Here is a 21,550-nt window from a genome sequence, read left to right on the forward strand (position 1 = left end):
TCAGTTCTTGAATTTAATACTGTTTCCAAATCGTGAAAAATCGCTGAGGGTGGTATCGAATCATTACATGCTCAATGGATGTCATCACACGTCCTCCCTAAATATTCTCACCCCACCGCAAGCCCACGCATGGCAATGGAAACTGCAGCAAGGCCACAGCCTCTACGCATATGCAAAACGCATCAGCATTTCCAGATGCACCATCATTGTTTTACATACACATGGAGGCTGTTGCTTTAAACATGTCGGGTGTTATTTGAAAGCTACGGTTTTCCGGCCTGCACTTATTCCATTACGATTGTGTTTCCCCATAATTTACGACAGATTGGACCATCTTTTAGCAACGAGTTGAAACGACTCCCATTAACACAAGATAAAGACTTCGGAGTGAAACAATTTTGACTAGTTATGTATACATTTGAAAACTAGTTCCTTTCAGTTGGGCCGTGATTAACTAAATGTGAGAGTTTCACAGTTCTATAGGACCAGCTTGGGAAGTAATCAAACCCAATGATCGGAGATTGGCCTCGCAGAAGAGGGTTCATTTTTCTCAAATGGGATCATTCATCTCCAAGGTTTAAGGATATCACCTGATTGACATTAGTTGCCCTAAACCGGTTTGATTGAAACGTTGAACCAAAAATTCGGTAACACCAAACTGGTTTTAAGCCAAAGATTGTCAAATCGGTTTCACCAAAGTGGATTTACAAGTGTAGTCAATTGTTGCACTAAACCGGTTTACTGTCCTTCGTGCAAACATAGCTCTCGTGTTGCACAACGCCAAGCCCACTGGCGTGAAGACCGACGCTTCTCAACGCATGCAGCTCAAGGTAAATTCCAGTCCACGGTCACAAACCAGTGGCCAGTGCACATACATCACCCTAAACATCAAACAGCCCACAATACGAGCCGAAGCTCGTCTCGAGCAAGATACACACCGAGACGGTGTCTCTTGGGCTGCCCAACACGGGTCTAAAGCGGACTAGCTCAGTGGTTAGCTAGCAGAGCAGTTTGGTTTCTGGGTTGTGTAATTTTCTTGTTCTCTTTTAAAGCAAAATGACATTAATGAATTGCATGCAGCATGCAACAAAAAATTTCACTTGGGGTAATGGGGTGGAAAAACATTGCTATTTTGACAGATAAAAAAGCACAAATATTGATGAACAATTAGTTTACCAATTCTCTTTCATGGACCATAGAGAAATGGGTAGATTTAGCCATCTCGAGTGGTGCGATAATCCTGTTCTGGCCCATGTACCTATCACCACGGCAAATGATTGAACCTGCCCATGGTAAAAGTGGTCCTGGAACCAATAAAGTGGAGAAGTGAACAGAGGGTCCTCTGGTGACGCACTGAAGGTGGGGGATTGAGTAGGGATCGTATGCGGGTTTCGTACTTGTGGCTAGCTGGTTCAGTTAATGGGCCATCATTTGGTATCCATCATGCCAACTTAGATCAATAACAAGCAATCGTGGGCAAAGGCCCACCCACGGCAGTCAGTGATGGCAGGGTTGTTGCTGTTGCTATGTAAGGTTTTAAGAGGAATTGAAGATTACGAGTAACCTGGCAGGGCCTGCGACGAGCACGCTTCCTCCGTCGGTGTAAGGCTAGAATTTGGTTGGCTAGCGTGTTCTGCCCACATCCTGTGTGCATCTTACACAAAAGCCCTTTTCAGAGATTGCCATTTCTGGTTGTTAACGTTACATGAACACTCCTGTCCAACTATGCAATCACGCGGCACGTGCAGTTATAAGGTTTATTTGTTCCCATTGGTCACCGCAGTCGAGCGTGAACACACATGCGAGGCTTAAAACAAGAGTAATTTGGGGTTGCAGCTACCCCAGTCGAGACCACACGCACGAGTCTGCATTTGTGGCCCGAGCGTGGCCAGTAGGCCAGTAGCGCATGACCGAGGTGACTCGCAGACCAGTCTAGCAGCAAGAGCCTCGGGTAGTTCCTCCGACCAAAGACACCTTCAAGTACTCTCAGCAGCGGCGGCCAAGGCAGCTCAAAGCATCACGAAAACGTGCAGAGGGAGCGCGAGGCCGAAACCACTTGAACTTCAGTGCTTGGGACGGAAATAAATTGTATTTCTTCATTTGTGATACAAACCTCGAAGGCCCCGCGTCGTCATCATCATCATCTCCCACAACCAATGACACTGGGAACAAGATGCAGGGCCGTGCCACTGGTGACTTCTTGGTGGTTAAAAACCCTGGGGGCGACTGGTTCGTGGGGAAGGTCTCGCTGCTTCTGGGTCAGTGTGCGGTGGATAGAACCATGAAGGCTCACGGGGATCTCCCTACCATCAGCTCTGCACAGCACAGGTGCCGTCACCACCATCACCCACAACCAGATCCAGGAGATCGCGGTGGACGTGTGACTTCTCACAGGTGTCACATGACCTCCGTTCTGTCGTGCAGGGCTGAGGACAAGGCGTTAGCCCTGCCAGAGTAACCGTACCACTCAAACCGAGATGGCTACTTCGGGTAATTTATCTCTCCCCTCTCTCTCATCCGGTGGGGTCTACTACAGTGGAGGGGTCTGCGGTGGTGCGGGCACCCACCGAGGGAGCGGGGCGGTGTCGTGCAAGCGAAAAGCGGCCTTAAGACTTAAACGCAAAGGGGGACAGGGGCCGAAACTTGGATGACTAAGCCGAGCTGCAGTTTGAATCGCATCAAAATACTTTGGTTGCGGCAAGGAGGCCGCGATTGAGGGGGGCGGATGGGTGGGGGGCGGGCGGGGGAGACATGGTCGCAGGCCACCTTGCTCTGATACAAACTTCCACAGCAGATCTCACAGTAAAACAATTAAAAAGCGTACGTATTTAGCCTTTAACATTATCTTTGACCTCTGAAATAGAGGCAAAAACGTTTTGAAGCCTGAAGACAGCTTCATCCCAGCCCTGTTAATCAATAAAAATAGACATTCAGCAGAGAGAACGAATACAAACAAAATATAGAATGTTAGAGAGAGAATCAATCAAGTGTGAATGTATGTATTTCTCTGCAACCTCCAGAACTCCTTCCCACACTTCAGCAGTAGTCACAAGCACAAGTGGATTCCTAACAGCGTCTGCACTTATTTTGTTCATGCGGAATACCGATGGGTGGTAGCATTTGCGTGTTTTCCAAACGAACGGACTGCATTGAAATTGATCGTTCCGTACGAACAACGTCGAAGTAAAGTGCTTCAAAAGGACTTCACAACAACGTCGTTAGCATGTAGCCTGCCGTCGTGTGGATCGTAAAAAGGCGTACTGCCGTGTTCGACTGACTGAAGTGTGGGCGGGGAGCGTCGGCGATCGTCGTTAAGATGAGGTTGACGCTTATAAAACAAGAGCGGTCCCGCGAGGGGACGGTGAGACAAGGGTTGAGAGCTCCACTGAAAACGGTTTGCGACGCGGACGGAGGCCCTTGCCCTGCAGGAAGAGCTTCTGGCGCCATTACAGGAAGTAGTCGGGGGTGCGGCGAGTGACGTGAGGTTCCCCTCGCCGAGGGGCTGGGTCAAACTGCAGGCTGTGAGGGGGGGGGGAGGCGGACACCAGGCAAACATCAAAACATTCTCACCCACTCCACCTAGTCTCTCTCCCAAGTGCCGCTCAACCAACCGCACACTCTCGCCGTGATATCATCATCGCTTTGTGCACTTCAGCCGGTTACGTGGTTGGGATAAGTACATTTCTGTTATTAATGCACATCACATTCATCATTAATTTAAGTAAAATACCATTATTATGAATATTAATGACGTCGGGAGCAATGTTTAGAATCGCTTATACTTTTTGCTAAAAACATTTTTAGAATTGCGCAAGCGGTCTTGTACAAGGGTCCCCAGTTATTAAAATCTTGCCACACACGTACCCCATTATTTTGCGGGTTACAAGACGCAAGCTTTTGATCCCTGTGCATGCAACCTGTGTACGAGTAACCTGTGTGTGCGCGCGTAACCTGTGTGTGCGCGAGTAACCTGTGTGCGTGTGCGTAACCTGTGTGTGCGCGCGTAACCTGTGTGTGCGCGAGTAACCTGTGTGCGTGTGCGTAACCTGTGTGCGCGAGTAACCTGTGTGCGTGTGCGTAACCTGTGTGTGCGCGAGTAACCTGTGTGCGTGTGCGTAACCTGTGTGTGCGCGAGTAACCTGTGTGCGTGTGCGTAACCTGTGTGTGCGCGAGTAACCTGTGTGCGTGTGCGTAACCTGTGTGTGCGCGCGTAACCTGTGTGTGCGCGAGTAACCTGTGTGCGTGTGCGTAACCTGTGTGTGCGCGCGTAACCTGTGTGTGCGCGAGTAACCTGTGTGCGTGTGCGTAACCTGTGTGTGCGCGCGTAACCTGTGTGTGCGCGAGTAACCTGTGTGCGTGTGCGTAACCTGTGTGCGCGAGTAACCTGTGTGCGTGTGCGTAACCTGTGTGTGTGCGCGAGTAACCTGTGTGTGCGCGAGTAACCTGTGTGCGTGTGCGTAACCTGTGTGTGCGCGAGTAACCTGTGTGTGCGCGAGTAACCTGTGTGCGTGTGCGTAACCTGTGTGCGTGTGCGTAACCTGTGTGCGCGAGTAACCTGTGTGTGCGCGAGTAACCTGTGTGTGCGCGCGTAACCTGTGTGCGTGTGCGTAACCTGTGTGCGTAACCTGTGTGCGCGAGTAACCTGTGTGCGCGAGTAACCTGTGTGTGCGCAACCTGTGTGTGCGCGTGTAACCTGTGTGCGTGTGCGTAACCTGTGTGTGCGCGTGTAACCTGTGTGCGTGTGCGTAATCTGTGTGCGTGTGCGTAATCTGTGTGCGCGTGCGTAACCTGTGTGCGTGTGCGTAATCTGTGTGCGTGTGCGTAATCTGTGTGCGTGTGCGTAACCTGTGTGCGTGTGCGTAACCTGTGTGCGTGTGCGTAATCTGTGTGCGCGTGCGCAACGACTCACAAAGAGTACTTGAGAGTGTCATCGAGCTCCATGATGGCCGCCTGATTGCCGCAGCGGTAGCAGTAGTTGGGCGCGCTGAAGATGGTAACAACGTTGCGATCGTGGCACCAGTTGTAACCCTGTGGAGCAAAGCGCACGCCAATCACCGAGCGAGCAGCGGAGGATATGCACGTGGTCTGTAATCCAGCAACGCGGATTGGTGGATCGTGTAAATGTTCCGAATATACATTCCCGCGGGCATCGAGGTGCCATGCAGAAGGTAGTACACACACAAGTGGGGACTAATTCTCCATATTTTTTCATCGGTGGGTTTTCACCCACAAGTATAAACACTCGTGATTATTTGGCCGAAAACATCATAAAAGTAAAATCGAGTGTAGCAGAACAAAAAGAGTCCTTGGGCAATGTGGCTCTCTTGGATAAATAAAAAAAATGCACGGGTAAGGGTGCCGTGATATGTTGCGTGATGCGTTATATCAAGATTTCTCAATGACATGGCGTCTCCTTGCACAATACGGCGATTGCTGCTTATTGTCTGTGTCCCCTATTGTACTCGTTATTGTGCTGATTTTTTGCTTTGTACAAATAAACCATGCTTAAACAGATCTTTAACCGCAGTTCACTTTATGCTCATCTGTAATAGCTTTGTTTTGGATGACCCCAGGAAAATATGTAACCGATTGAGGTCACGACCCAACATTGCGTACATTCTAGCTATTGCCGTGTAGATTGCCGCTATTGCCAAACCTGCTGCAGGGTTCACGTTTACGACATCACTTCTGAGCTGTTCCCACAAAAACGTGTCCGTCGCGTGCATCGGGCGACATCACTTTTGTTGCCATGAACACAACTTAAATGATTACGCACGTTTATGAACCATGAAAATTTGAAATTCCAAACAATGATCTGAAATTGTCCATAACAAAGCATGTGAATGTTTTAAAATCAGAAAGTCATCCTTAACTTCTACATGGACAGACCCACTGTTTTGTCTGTATATTGGTTTTCAACCTACGAGATTCGGCACGCCACCGCCCCCCAAAAGCCTTTTATCATCAAGGCTGCGGCCAAGATACCGTGCAGGGGAAATATCAAACGTATACAGCGATCGTCAGTGCCACATTATGACAACACGCTAAACACAACACAAAATAAATGCATAACTATCACCGCGTGACTAGGAGGCATGGACATGTGATCTCTCTCTCTGTATTGTGGGCTAAGTAAAATGGGCAAGGGGGTGGGGGGGGTTAGGCACTGGGGGGGGCTGCCACACCAAAATGGTTGATGACCATTTTAAAATATTAGATAAATTGGAACTGGTCAAACTTCCCAATGTAGCAGGACCCTCCTGATCGTGAGTCTTGAGTCTCGGCGTGGCTGTACAGGATCAACAAAGGCATGGCAAGGGGTGGGGTAGTGGGCGAAGGAGGGAGGCACGGGCACAGCAAACGGGTAGTGACCTCCATGACGAGCTGGTGGGCACGTGACACAAGTGTCAGCCCGTTGCTGTGGTTGAACGTTTCGGAGATGTCCTGGCCGAATGTGTAGCCGGCACCGCGTGGGGAGATGCCCCAGCCTCCACGGTCGTCAGGGTCCGACCACAGCAGGTCACACATGGGGCCCTACGCGACATACACACACAACGATCAACATTCATACTTACACAACATACAACAGTCAAGAACTATGCACCCAACATAGATACAACATACAACGTTCAACATTTTACACACAAAATATACAATATATGCAATAAACACGACACACATCATGCAGGCAAACACAATGTTCAACATTCACACAAAGACATATTTCCTCCCGTATAGTTTTTGGCAGACTATTGGGGCAAATCCTTTTAGCGAGCACTTATGAAGGCCAGCACGGCACACAAAGGGGTGGGTGACCACGACCACACACGGCCGCCTTTGTTTACCCAGTGATGATCTTTACACAGCACACGAGGTACTTGTATTTAAAGCTGAGTCGACCTAGGGGAGACCCATGACAGGTTCACATTTTCTTCACTTTTGTTGGTAATGAACGGGAATCGTACTTGGGTCGCTGGTTTCGTAGCAGTGCGTCAACCACTACACTACCGCTCGAGTGTAAACCAGTCACATGCACACATTATAGACACGCCACACATGCACTCCACACGCATGTGCAGCCCACATAGCATAACCTGTGGTTTAACATTCTCCACCTAATTTGAGTAATCATAGCTCATTTTAAGTCTGCAAGCCTCTTAAATCATAAACAAAGGATTAAGGAATATTAAAATGTTTCTTTCTTCTTCTATGCAGGCTATGTTGGCCCGAATGGAGGCCAATTCCAAGTAGTAGAAGCTCAGGTGACCAAGGAGCACAGCGAGCGGCTCGCAATCGCAAGTTCAAATCCTGGTTGGGGGTTGACTCAGTCCACATCGTCCCTTCCAGGGTCAACAATCAGAATATTTATTCACACTGGAGGAATCCTGAGCTACAAATCTCTTTCACAGATGAGAATAACGCAAGTGCCACTTTGATGTGGTTGCCATGTGAACGTACTTGCTCTCATCATAGGACTGTGGAAGTTTCGCCACAGGCTCAGCGGCTCTTCAAGAGGATAGGAGGACCAATGACCTCAATACTTGAAATATCGCTTTGGCAATGCCTTGCTGAAAGCGAGCCCAGATGAGGCTTTATAGAATAAACTATTTTTTTTTGCATTTCACCAGTTGAGGTCCACCGAGTTGATAATTTGTTTTTTACCCTTTCATCTGGAAACAAAACTGACACCTTTTTTACAAGGAGTCATGTTTGCATATACCACAATACCTGCAGTCATAATGCAAACAAAAAACATAACTCTGATAATGTATGCACTGTCCTTGAAGTTGATTGGTCCACAACCGAGACAGCTTTCCTTAGAGCCTAGTGTCACATGGTGTTGGACCAGAAGACGCCAAAAGGCGCAAAAAAGGTGTCAGTTTTGTTGCCAGATGAAAGGGTAAAAAACCAATTATCACATTTTTTACTGGCAAATGAGGTTCCAAATGGTGTCCACCGAGTTGTTTAGCTCTATTTCAGAAGCAACCTGGCCACAAATGATAACTCAAACACATCAACGGAATATGGTGTGACGCAGAATCCCATGGCAGGCTGGTCGGCCAGAGGGGGGACAAAGAGAGCCGGCAGCAGTCACCACTTTTGACTTTATCCAAGTTTCTCGTGAAGGGGGATGGTGGGGGGGGTATCCGTACCTCATGAGGGACCTCTTGTAGACGGTCGAGAGCTCGGATGTGGTCCAGCGTGTCGATGGAGGGGGAGAGGCCTCCGTGCAGGCAGAAAATCTACACGGCACACGTGCGCCACCACACACCATCGTCAACCAATTCCACCGGGCGGCGCATCCTGGCAGTGCTAACTCATTCTCCTTCGCAGAGGAATTGTTGTGCTTGTGAGAATCAATCAGTGAGGAGTTGCAGGCTGCAGCATGGATACCATGCAGGAGAAATTTCAAATGTGCGCGGGCCACATCAGTGTGGTGTTACGGCCAAAAACACACTTAATACACGACATAAAACAAATACCTATCACCGCACTCGAGGTGCAGACTTGTGATCTCTCTGTATTGTGGCCTTGTAGCCTTGTGCGGGGGATGGGGGGGGGGGGCATGCGGGGGATGGGGGGGGGGCATGCGGGGGAGAGTGCAGGGACCAGTCTTCATTGGCAAGGGACATCATACCAAAAAGGATGGGGGGGGGACCACCGATTAAATATTTATGCAAATTTTTTCCAATGTTACCTTTGTGACAAATGGGACAAAAGACAGGTGACGCAAAGCAAGCAGAACAATGAGAGGTTACACACAAGACCAAACCATGACCTCGAACCATAACAATTCATCTTATAGCACACGGGCAAGAATTGTTAGAAAGATAATCAACGCAGTCAACAAAACCCAGTGCCAATTTCCACTGAGAGAGAACGCCCCTACCACCCTCCTACTGCCCCCCCCCACCCGCCATGTGAGATCCAGCAAGGGCCAGTCTCTATATCCGGACCCCTGCTGCACACGTTGAGCCCACCGGAGCAGAACAGCAGCGCCGGCTACACCGGAGGCGTGCAAGTGAGCTCTCACGTTCACATGATCTCAACTCAATTACGATTGCCCAACATCCGATCTGGCGCCACACAGACACCCAGAGCGAGCGCTGCTGGCCGTCCATTGCCGCACACAGCCGTGCCTTTCATGGTTGTGGTTTTTTCTTCTTCTCTTTTGAGAGTCGGTGAAAATTACGTTTAAAATTCGAAAATAAATCCAAACGGTCAGACGATGGGGCTGGCCACACAGCGCCTAGCATTACCGACTGCGTTCTAACAGGGAAGTGATAACATGAGGCTGAGGTTTTAGGGAATGAACCGACTTAAGGTTTCTGTTTGTGTGCGACTGCCAATCAATGGAGGTCAGTACAGAGAATATTTTTTGTTGAAGTAAAGCTTTAAAATATAACACGCATTAAGCAACTCACACCACATCTCAAACACTTAAAAGGGCACACCCCCCCCCCCCCCCCCAAGGAGCAGCTGTCCCTGTGCGGCACAATGTCTACTTGGCATCTGGTCTGCAACCGGATTATTCCTCTACCAGTGGGGGGAGGGTGCCAGGCGATGACTGCCATATATAATCTCAATGGAGTCATTTTTAATGAGTACACGCAAAACTCTGTAATTTGTTTGATTTCCTATTAAGACTATTAAAAAAGTGCACAATTATGTGAGGCAGCAAGACACACTGCTAAATTCTGCACTGCCCAGTGGCACTTAGCTGGCGCTGATCAAAGGCATACACAACAGCAAGAAATGAAAACGTATTTCTTTAGAACTACTTTAGCGTTCAGTTTGTCGTCCTTACCCGGCACCTCCGATTAGCACGGTTGGCAAAGCACGGTGCGAAAGAAGTTCAACATCGTACCAACTTCAAAATCGGCACCACGCTCGCACCTGTCTGTCGACGAGCGCCGTGAGGGGGAGGAAGTCGAAGAGGTCGGTGAAGTACTTCCACACGTTGGCGTTGCCGTACTTGCGCAGGCACTCGTCGTAGAAGCCGTAGACCTGGGTGATCTGTCGTGACTCGTGGTTCCCGCGCAGGATCGTGATGCGTTCGCGATAGCGCACCTGCCAGGCAGGGGCGCGCGCAAACGCCGCGTCACACTCGGCGCATACTCAATACACACTCGTGGCAACCCAAGTTGTAAGCGTTGCGCGTTTGTAAATGTCATTTATCACCGCTAAAACGAACGTGTTCCTCACACTTGCGCCATTTAACTATTTTTATTTTTTATTTTACCAGGTAAGGCTCAATGAGCTACGTAGCTCTTATTCAGAAGCGACTGACCGCAAATGATGGCTCAAAGAAATGGCTTATCATGTTGACGTTTATAGGATGCATACATAGCAGTCAAAAAAAATCCACACCACCACGGGGAGAACATCCAAACTCCGAATATACAGTAGGCGACAGGGTGGGGATTGAACCCATGACCCTCCTGTATACCAGACGAGGTCGTTAATATTAACAGTCAGTACTCTTTGCCTATAAACACGGTGACGCACTGCATGTCGACACCAATCCAGTGCTTGCTTGTGCTGAATCAATGCTGCTGGGATTATTTACCTCCAGAAGGCCATGTGTGAAAGGTTACATTTGCCTGTTTCTAAATGTAACTTACTCACTGCCGCGAAGAGAACGTGGTTGTCACACTCGCGCCATGAGTAAAAAGTCAGTAATTTCCGGCTCGCATGACATATATTGAGGTGCTGCTCAACGCTGAGCCAGTGGTGGAAATTCCACGTTCCTATGGTGGGGGGCGAGTCTATCGATAGGGCAACCAACGTTAACTTCCCAATTAGGCTCCCGCCTGGTTAATGGTCATGGAACTGACGGCAAAACTAAAACAAATTCACAGTCCATCAGTCACACACGGCTTCAAGGAGTGCATAACTTAAGCACCATTGTTTCACAAGCAAACTCCATTTAGGGCCATCGTGCTATTGACGAATGTGTAGAGTATGTCTTGTGTGCTTGTGCAACACTGACAAAGCAACATCACCAAAAATACTTGGTTTGACACAGGTTGAAAATTCACGTTTCGAGTTTACGAATTTCATTTAACCAGTGCAAGAACTCATGGGACAGGAGGAATAATGGGGACAAGACTAAAGACAAATGTCGTCTCATTGAAAGAGTGACCCTGGGTCAGGAAATCAACGAGTGGCCTCTGCTCCCAACTAAGGTGTGCCGCGGTGGCGAGATGTTAACTACCTCGCCTGGTATAAAGGAGGTCGCGAGTTCGATCCCGACCTTGATATCCGTATATTTGGAGTTTGCATATTCTCCCCGTGGTCGCGTAGATTTTTCCTCCAGATCCTCCGGGTTTTCCCTCCACATTTTAGAAACATGCGTTTAGAGTATTTGGCTGCAATACATGTCCGCACGATAAACCACTTCATTGGGCTATCGTTTGTGATAGCCAGGTCGCTCCTTAAAGAGCTATATAGTACAAGTAAAATAAAATTTTTTATATAGTTTGTCTCCCCATCTTTACCTTGAGTGCAACGAGCAGCGACACAGTCTCCACCGAGTAGTATCCCCGGTCCACGTAGTCGCCCATGAAGAGGTAGTTGGTGTCCGGGGACTTCCCGCCGATGTTGAAGAGCTCGATGAGGTCATGGAACTGGCCGTGGACGTCCCCGCACACAGTGACGGGGCAACGCACCTCCTGCACATTCGACTCCTTCGTCAGGATCTCCTTGGCCTGAGAAGGGGTGGGGGGGTGGGGGAGATGGGGACGAGAGGGTGGCGGGGGGCCTGACGGTGAGCGAGATTCGCCGGCAACGCATGGCACCATCAGCACCTCTCGCTCATTTACTCAAATATGAAAACATATAAATATTCTCGCTCACACCATTGCTGGCGTAAGAGGGCCTCCAGTAGAGAGTACTAGAGAGCCCCTTTAGAGAATATTTAGCCATCCGGACCAAGCGTCCACCCTATATCGTCCGATTTTACTGTATCCACATTTTGCCGCACCACATGCAACATGTCAATCAACTGGGTGGTTTCCTAAACAGACAAATTACAACAAAAATGTATAAATTATTGAAATGCTGAATACTCAGATGCGGTCGACAAATTTTCTTTGATTTTGGGCTATTAGTGGATCGTGGCTTGCCGGGCTACAGAACTCAGCAGGTATGTTGGATTTTTTTACGCATTTGCCGAGCATACGCGATGGTTCCTACATGTTGAGTGGCCAGAAACACACGCAGCGCGATCAGAGTTAAAATAGACAAGTGTTAACCTTTCTTGAATTGAGCAAGGATAAAAAGATTTTGGGAAAATAAAAAAGGGGGAGAGGGGGAAATAGACGAGGGGAGGAATTCCAGACTGCAGCAATGCAGAGAAAGAAGCAGAAAGAGAAGCGATGTAACTTGCAGTTTGGTGAGTGGATGAGTATGTATATTGAACTTCTTTTTCACCATACGTAGCCAAACATGCGAATTGAAGGTGCAATGAGTGTGGTATGTATAGTATAAAGGTTCAACACAGCGCAGGCAGTACTAAAAATGGATCAATGCAAGCATGTGGATGGAACATGTACTCTTAATAACAATGCTATACACGTCCGCTCATTCTTTTGGCCGGTACCATTCCAACCGTTATATATAACTCAAAGCCAGTAGTGTCCAATCAAATGTCCATGACAGGAGGACGAGATGCACAACAGATACTGCTGCTGCTATGATACGGCCATGATGGAATTATTTAAATGCCGGCTTGTTCTGTTCTGTGTTCTACGGGTTATTTCGTATCACCATGGGCTCCTGCCTCTTCCATCTAAATCACAACTGCCAACTCCATATAACTTTAATCGCAATTGTATTTCGCACGTATCATCGTCTCTTTACATACCGAGTGTCATTTATCCTGAGCAGGGTTTTGTTACAGGAAATACATTAAAGTTTTATTTATTTGTGCGTGCGCAGTTGTTTTATTTAAATTTTGTATTGATATTATTTAGCGCAGTCTTCATCAGTGCCGATCCATTTGGAATATTCTGCTACATATTGACATTGTGCAAAAAGGAGTTATGACGGCTGTGCGATTCTCAATTTAAATTATTAATGCTTTACGCCGTAGCAATAACGTCTATGTTATTGGGGCTATGTATCAATACTGTATACAGTGACAATTGACATTGTCACTGTTAAACTCAGTGACAATGTCTGGGTATAGATTCTATTCACAGTAGCTTTGTCTAGGTATCAATATTCCATAGTAGTTACGTCTATGCTATGGACACTAATTAACGGAGTATGCAGTCACGCTGTTTATACTGTAACATGTGTTACTATTACAATTGTTTATCCAGGAAATCCTCTGCGAGTCTCAAGACTATTTATCAAGAGGGTCCTCCTTTATTGAGCTATCATTTGTGGCCAGGTTGCTTCTGAAAATAAGTTTATACCTCAGTGGGCTTTCACGAGTAAGATGGGGATGGTTTAGTTTTATTTGTATGTGTTTTTGGTGATTCGTTTACCTTTCTTGAAATTTGCACTACTATCATGTTTTTGTATTGTTTGTTGTAACGCTCTTACCCGCCACACTGGACATCTGTGAAGAGCTTTATAACTCATCGGATTCCTCCAGTATAAATACATATTCGAATTGCTGGGTATTTCCCAATTAAGCGATTTCAGTTTTTTTTATTTGACCAAGACGCCAGCATACAATGGCCTACTCTTTCATGAATGATGCTACAGGATCTTTAACATCTATGGTTAAGCAAACAGTACATATGTTATGGTTGTCACACCCAGTGTGTAACCAGGGCGGCCTGTACAATACGAACAATCTGCGAACAAACCTCTGCAAGCAATGCTGTGCAGATTATCAATGCTGTACAACACAGCAACTGTTTATCAATTAAAGTTAAGTCAATTTTGTTTATCCAAGTGAGAAATCGAGACCAGTTAAAGTCTCAGTTGCAAGAGCGACCAGGGTGACCAAACAAATACAATTTACTTAATAAAAAAGGTAGAGCAATGGAGCAAATAGAAATTAATACAACCAACTGTGTCGTATGAGAAATTATAAATATTTAATAAACAACCCAGTTTTCATTAATACATTATCTGTAGCACAAGTCGGCTCGGGCAGATCTTATTAGTCCGATCATGGCACAATTAGAATTGTTACAGAAACGTATACAAGTCGACAAGGATATGTCAAAGTCAATTGAAGTTATCAAAGAATCGAAAGTTTAGCATCGCGTTGTTATTCATAATGGGATAGTAGCCAAGGACATTCTTGAAGTGACGGAACACCATGAGCTTGGGGCATAAACAAAAAGAGAGTGAAACCCATGAGAGATTCCTTCTGTCCTTGGTACAGTGGAAACGGTGTTGTGGGCTTCTACGGTCGAGGGTTTTGGTAATGAATAAACGCTTGGGATTTTGTAAGGGCTTGAGTTATGCTTGTATGCATGAAAATAATTTTGCACCCAATGAATCTCCCTTGCCAATTGAAAGGGCATGATAAATGGTCTTAGAATACAAATACATGAGTGGAATACCGTAGTTTGTAAGATAAAGAGTTTGGCAGAATGAGATAAGGTTTGGCTAATCCAATTGTGTTATTGCTTGATTTGCATGTCACCAGCAGAGTCTATGACATGTACAGAGGTAGCATCTATCAAATGTTTTAGCGAAATAGCTTTCGTTTCTCTACAAATTTCCCATCGTCATTTTTCATGACTTTCTTAAATACTCTTGACGAGGATTGAAAATGAGAATCGAGCCAGATGCCAAGATACTAGTTGTAGAAGGAAAGATGTTCAAGTGCTGTGCGAGAATGGTGGTCATGGGCAATTTTCATTGGCTCGGAGCTTTCTTAGACCAGGGGGCTCATAAAAGGAACACGCTTGGTCTTGTTGTCACTCAGGTGACATTAAGGCGAAAACATTTTTTGGATGGTTGTGAAATCGTCTTGTTTTAGTTGTACATGAATGTAGATGGCTGGCGTACAATCATGTCATCGGCATAAAGTTGAATTTCAGAATGAGCTATAGTTGATGCTATGATATTGTATGTTGAACGTCTTTCGCACCGTACTCAGCCAACCGTGCTAATCGGAGGTGCGTTGGAAGGACAACAATCTAAAACACAAGCAAAATTTTTTTTAAATCCTTTATACTGTATTAAGTTCACTTGCTTGCGCGCTTACGACCGTGCAAATCTTTCGGTCGTTTTTTAACCCACTTCCCGTGATCCAATCGAGCTGACATTTTGCACACAGAATCGTTGTGCGTGACAATTTAATTTGGTGAAATTTTTTTTCCTAAATTTTCCACTTTAGGAAAAAAAAATCATATTTAATTTAAAATACCAATGTGATAAAAATGAAACTCTTACTCAAGAAAAACAGAAATGAATAATAAAATAAAACCGATGCCACGCATATAAAGGATTTATAGTGAAAAACTGTTTTTACGGGTTAATTTTTATTGAATGAGAATAGGACTGAGCACGGAATCCCGTGGAATACGTTTGGCGAGTGAAATCAGAAGGTTGACCATGGTGGATGGGGGTTGGGGAAGGAAATCCAGGCTCCTGGGCAAGTAGAAAACCAGCGACTTCCGGCTATGCAGATATTCACGGAGGGTTTGGAGAGGCCATTGTCGATTTCAGCAGACAGCAATGTGGGGGGCTGGCTGGGATTGTGATTCAGTGGATCCCGAGTATTCGGGGGTGATGTGCCGCCTTCGTTTATAATGCTGTACACGGTAACAAAGGTATGAAATTCTAGATTTGAAGCTTTCGTGACTGCAAGCATTCATATTCTTAGGTTTTTTCGGTAAAGTCACGTAGGTAAAAAATTATAATTAATAAAAAGTAAAATAAAAATAACATAAAAATCACGACGTTTCGGAGGCAACACAAGGTATGAAAACTAAGAACAGGTTTTACCCTTTCTGGCAGTAAAACAGGAGGCGTTAAGATAAAAATCTTTTGCAAGGAATTGTCTGCATTCACCACACACGGAATTTGTGGCGAACATGCAAACAAACATGCTCTGATAATATATGTTGCATTGTCTTTGAAACCTAATGGTCTACACCTAGAGACAGCAGCCTTCTTTAGGGCCGAGTCTCATGAGCATCATACCAGAGCACGCCAAAAGGCGAACAGCACAAAGACAATGCACAATCAGAGCATTTATAGCTCGGGGTGAGCAGCTACAAAATGGGACCTTTATCCAGTACAGGGGTCGGCAACCTACGGCTCCGGAGCCGCATGCGGCTCTTTACGGGCTGCTTCTTGACGATATGTACGTATGTACAGTATGTACTCAGATGCATTGCGGCTCTTGAAATACTGAATTTTGTATCGAATTGGAAAGAAATGGCTCTTCTTGTTATTTTGGTTGCCGACCCCTGATCCAGTACCAAGGCATTACAAGGCGAAACCTATTCTGATTTTTTTCATATTTTGATACTGGCAACAAGGCCCATTTAGTAACAATAGTATTGTTATTCTTGGTTCATTCGGTAAAGTCACGTAGAAGGGAAAAAATAAAAATATAAAAATTCTCACGACGTTTCGACTGCAACACAATCATCATCAGGTGTGAAATCCACAGCAAGATTTCACACCTGATGAGGATTGCTTGTGTTGCAGTCGAAACGTCGTGAGAATTTGTATTGTTTTTATATATTTTATTATTTCCCTTCTACGTGACTTTACCGAAAGAACCAATAATATGAATCCCTGCAGTCACGAAAGCTTTAAATCAAAAAATAGTATCGTTATGGAGCGTATCTGTTCAAAGCCCCGCAAGTCAACATTTGCACACAAAGTGGAGGAACAGGGGTCGGCCAACCATAATAACATGAGCCATGATTTTTTTTCGGATTCCGTAAAACAACTCGATATTTTAAGAGCCGCAATGTATGTGAACACGAGAGGGCCCTGAAGAAAATAAAGCCGCAGGTTGCAGACCCCTGATCGAGAACTCCCAATCCCTCACCCCCTCTCTCCCCATCGCAATGCGTTAGGGGGGGGCATCCATTTAGTATGTACACATGGAGGGGGAGGGTTAACCCAAATGAGTACGCTCGTGTATTGGGGGGGGGGGGGGGTCTACTGACAATGTACGCATAGGAAACGGGGGGGGGGGGGGTGAAGCCTCGATAATAATTTGTCTCCATTGGCCTTCAAATTAGCTAAATCGTCCGGCGGGGTGTAAAAAGTACGCGTTCGTACAGGGCGGGGGGGGGTCAAGTTGACATTTTTGCGTACGTACTAAATCGATGGCCCCTTACCGTTCAAGTCCAGGCTCACACCCCCGTCTCTTTGTTCCTTTCGTTTAGGTCTGCCCGCCCAGAAATATACATCAATAACATTGGCCTGCATTGGCAACGTTTCGGGCAAATGGTCCGTCATGGTTGTAATCCAGGGTCCTTGATGCATGAACGCGTCACCCATTATGTATTTTGTTCACCACAATCGCACCTTCCATTTTTGAGTTTCGCGAGTGCCATTTGATGTACAATCGCATCCAATCCGTACGTTAGTGTACAACACATTAATAAAAAAAGAAAACCATTGTATGCGGGGCACGGTATAATATCCGCCCACGTTATTTCGAGGGCCCCCCCCCCCTTACACTGCGCTCCGCAAGTCCCCAGGGTACTGAATGGGGGGGGGGGGGGGGAGTGAGGGAGCCGGTCTCCGAGAGCGAGCGGCGACACTGAAAGCCGCCGCCGAACTAGGCAAATGGGGGGGTACGCGGAGCGCCGCGGCCTCACGGGCCTCTGCCCAATGGCAGCGCCCGACAGGGGAGACCCGCGGCGCCTCTCGGCAAATGGAGAAAGGCGGCACGGAACAACTCGGCAGGGCCCCCCCCACCCCGCAGCCTCCTGCCCAATGGGAGCGCCCGACACGGAGCGAGCCGGGGCTGTCGGAGCCTCCCCGAGCCCAGTCTCCCGCCTTACCCCGTTATGGCGCCGCCTCTACACCCCACCACAAACCCACCACAGCGTGCGGGAACCGGTAGAGGGATGGAGGAGAGACACGGGGTAAATGGGGGGGAGAGGGGAGGAGGCGATGCGAGTTGTGGTTCCCGCGTTCTCACGAACACCTCCCGCGCGCTTTGCCTTGCGACCAGAGGCCTCGCCCATCCCGCCCGCCCGCCCGGTCACCCACCTTCTCGCATAGCGTCTTGACTTGGCCCTCGGACAGCTGCTTGCACTCGGACAACTGCTCGATCCACTGATCCAGTTCCTTCACCGAGGACTTTTCCTCCATGGTCGATTTTCGCCGCGCGGCGTGGTTCGTGTGCGAGCGGGCGCCGGTTCCTCCTCCCCTCTCGACTGAGCAGCTCAGCGGGTCGCTCGCCTCTTCTTCTCCCCTACCGCGGCAATGGCGGCCAGAGACACGTGACGTCACCGCCTTCCTGTCGTGGAACGTCACGGCACGCCCTCTCGTGACGTCACCGCCGCCACACCCCCCTCCCCGAGTCGGATGTTAAGTACCGCCTCTACATGACGTCATGCAACTGCCCACCCCCCCTTTGGGATAACACGCCCCTCCCTAATTTCTCGTGACGTCACGCGGGTTATCACCAACCCCCCCTTCACCACCCCCCCTTCATCTGAAAATAAAGCCACGCCTCTTTGTGACGTCACACGAGTAGGCGTCGCCTAACGACGTTACGCCCACCCCGCCCACTACTCCAGTGAGTGACGTCACGCGGCCTGCGGGGAGTAGGAAGGCCGCGCGTTCGCCGTGCCGCTCGCTGCATCTCCCTCGTCCCCCTTCCCCGCGCCGCCATGAATTTCCTCCGCGGTGTCATGGGCGGCCAGGCCGCGGGGCCGCAGCCCACGGGCGCCGAGACGGTGAGAGGCGGCCGCGCGCAACGGGCTCACACGGGGTGGGAGGGTGGGACGGGGCGAGGCCGTGTGGTGCTAGCGGCCTCTGCCCGCGCGGGGCGCGCCGAACCCGCGGAATGAGCAGGAGAAGCCGCTGCTCGAGTGAAGGCCGCGGCCTCGGATGTTGACGTGTCAGACCCCCGTCGTAGGGAGCCGCGCCCCGGCCACTTCTCGAGGTCCCCGTGCCCCGGGGTCCCCTCTCCCCTGGCTCACGACGCACAGAGCTCTGCTGTCCTGGCTCGCCTTCGCTGCATTGCCCTCTCTGGGTCTCTCTTACCCTGTTTTCCCATTCCTGGTCGATGTTTCCCCTTGGTCTCGCCTGCGTCTTCTCCTTCACTGCATTCACCTTCCTGGTCGTCCTCGCCCTGGTTGAACTCGCCCCCCAGGTCCTCGTTAAACTTGACAGCACTTTTACTCGTCTCGCTTCCCTTGGTTGGACTCCCACGTCTGACATTCCGTGGATTTCCCTTAATCTACATTTTCTTGGTTGCACCTCCTACTCTCTGGGTCCCGATTGGTTTCAAAACCCTTCCTTGGTATTCCAACTCTTGGTTTCCCATTTTCCTTCGTCTCCTCCAAATGAATTCTTTCCAGCTTTCCCCTAACACTGGTTGGACTGCATCCCCCCCCCTCCCGCACTGGTCCCTGGACCCTGAGCGCTTATGTGGCGCCCCGGAGTTTGTGACACGTCATTCGTGCGGACGCGTTCAGAGTTAACTCCGAGCGCCCGCGACAACTTAATCCTTCCTCGCCTGGCTGCCGTTCCGCGTCAGTGTCCGATTGTAATCGGGTTCTTTCTCACGCGCATCGACGATGCATATGCACGAGAGACACAAAGCCTCGCCTTGCATACAGTTCTTATGGCTACGCGCCGTGAATACCGCCTCTTAGCAGATGCACGGTGGAGTCGTGGCCCAGTGGTTAGTGCACTCTGCTATGAACCCGCTGACCCGAGTTAAGAGTCCATGCCGTGGCTTAAATCGATGGCGAGCGATGGTCTGAACCGGTCATACTCCCAACATCTACCCACCTCCCCCCGCAATCTTCACCAGCCCGCACGTACCAAATTGGTGAAGTATGGTCGAGCAACTCCCATAGCGGACAACAGTGGATTCACAAAATGCTGTTTTGTATTTATATATTAAACAGATGCAAGCATGGTAGCCACAATTAAACACATAACATCACCACATTCATCTTCACCAGATTCGTTATTAACACGACCACATAACAGAAAACATCCCTGACATTTCTGTCAACGGAGAAAGGTCAGAACGAGTACAGTACCTTGTATTTGAATATTGCACTGTATACTGCTATGTTAAGCCAAGTGATTTATCATAAGCAAAACATCATTCATCTGCAGAGTCTGGAGGTCCTTCGAAGTAGGATTGTTAAATTTGGGTTTTTTTTTAGTTACCAGTAACCGGTTGAACAAAAAACGTAGCGGTTTGCCGCACTTGAGAAATGTCTAGAACAATAAACATAACACGTGTTGACCTTCTCAACTTTGAATGGAAGGATACTACCGAAGTGTAATGGTTAGTGCACTGGACTTGCAATCTAGGAGGTGGTGTTCACCCTAGGAGGTCGACTCTAGCCTCGCCACACCACACACGGGAAGGGCTTCGTGAAATCGACGTGCTGTGCATGCCGTATTGAAATTTCTACAAGTGTTACCTACCGAGTGGACGTTTCTGTGCCGAGAGATATTTGACAGTTGTATATTTTCGGTCAGGTTGCGCGGCATTAATGCTGTGTTTCTTTTTCATTTGCGAGAGACCCGCTGTGTCCGTCGCATTCCTGTGATGCACAACGCAGTCTGTTCTAGTTTTGGTTCTTGGTAAATAGCTGCCATTCACACAGTATCGGTGGCCGTGCTAGACCGATTATAATAAATACGTTCCGCGTTCCGAGCGGTATTTGTGCATCTTATTTGCAGCAAAGAAAACACTACGTGAATGTTGTTGTTTGATTAACAAAAAATGTGATCTCAACTGCAGGGACAAAGTACAAGGGCTGTAGTCCAGACTTCACTTCTATTTGGCAAATGACGCAATCCTGCATGGTAAAAAACGCAGCAGATTTGCGGACTGGAGATGTGAAGGCAGGCTGAGCAAACAGTGCAGATACCTTTGGTGAATAAATAAAATAGAGTAAGCAGACAATATGCTTCACTCAGCATATCTGTCCCTCCACATCAAAATTAAAATATGTCTTACTCATCCTATCAGCCGCATTGCTTTGTGATGGTGCACACATTCAGCTGCATTGGTTCAACACAAGCAAAAGTCTGGGCTGGTTTTGATATTCAGTGTCTCATGCACTGAGTGGGGCCATGAACCAACCTGGTAAACTGCCAGATTATTATATACGCAAGGACCTCTGTTAGATATGGATCCTAGGTTGATAAAAAAGAAAATATGTAACACAAATTAACCACACTGACGCTAATGATAACCCAGATTCAGGCAAGGTGGATCAAGGTGACCCAGGTGAGGGACCTGTTGGTGCTGAGCCCTGTGTGTGTCTGCGTGTGTGCGGGGAGCAGGTGCAGAAGTTGTGTGACCGCGTCGCGTCCTCCACACTGATCGAGGACCGGAGGGGTGCCGTGAGGGCTCTCAAATCGCTCTCCAAGGTTAGGAGAGCACTCCTCCATTGAA

General features: G+C 48.1%; 2 protein-coding genes across 3 annotated transcripts in view; one reads left to right on the forward strand and one right to left on the reverse strand.

The window, feature by feature from the left end:
- On the reverse strand, positions 1-18,434 carry LOC144732080 (serine/threonine-protein phosphatase 2A catalytic subunit alpha isoform-like). The gene is made up of 7 exons (XM_078613340.1): positions 18,163-18,434; positions 11,502-11,711; positions 9,898-10,071; positions 8,154-8,243; positions 6,373-6,534; positions 4,910-5,028; positions 1-3,519 (listed from the first exon to the last, which is right to left on the reverse strand). The coding sequence occupies exons 1-7, from the start codon at positions 18,262-18,264 to the stop codon at positions 3,447-3,449; spliced, it is 930 nt and encodes a 309-aa protein (XP_078469466.1). The 5' UTR covers positions 18,265-18,434; the 3' UTR covers positions 1-3,446.
- A 240-nt stretch (positions 18,435-18,674) lies between these two features.
- The window catches only part of LOC144732078 (general vesicular transport factor p115-like), a 32,611-nt gene continuing 29,735 nt past the window's right edge, over positions 18,675-21,550 (forward strand). For both annotated transcript variants that reach the window (XM_078613332.1, XM_078613333.1), the window contains exons 1-2: positions 18,675-18,854; positions 21,439-21,525. In XM_078613332.1, the coding sequence (XP_078469458.1) occupies positions 18,789-18,854; positions 21,439-21,525 (153 nt within the window). In that variant the 5' untranslated portion in view covers positions 18,675-18,788. The remainder of the gene's footprint in view (positions 18,855-21,438; positions 21,526-21,550) is intronic.

This window comes from Lampetra planeri, chromosome 41 (genome assembly GCF_965212315.1).
Source record: "Lampetra planeri chromosome 41, kcLamPlan1.2.h2, whole genome shotgun sequence".
NCBI lineage: Eukaryota > Metazoa > Chordata > Hyperoartia > Petromyzontiformes > Petromyzontidae > Lampetra > Lampetra planeri.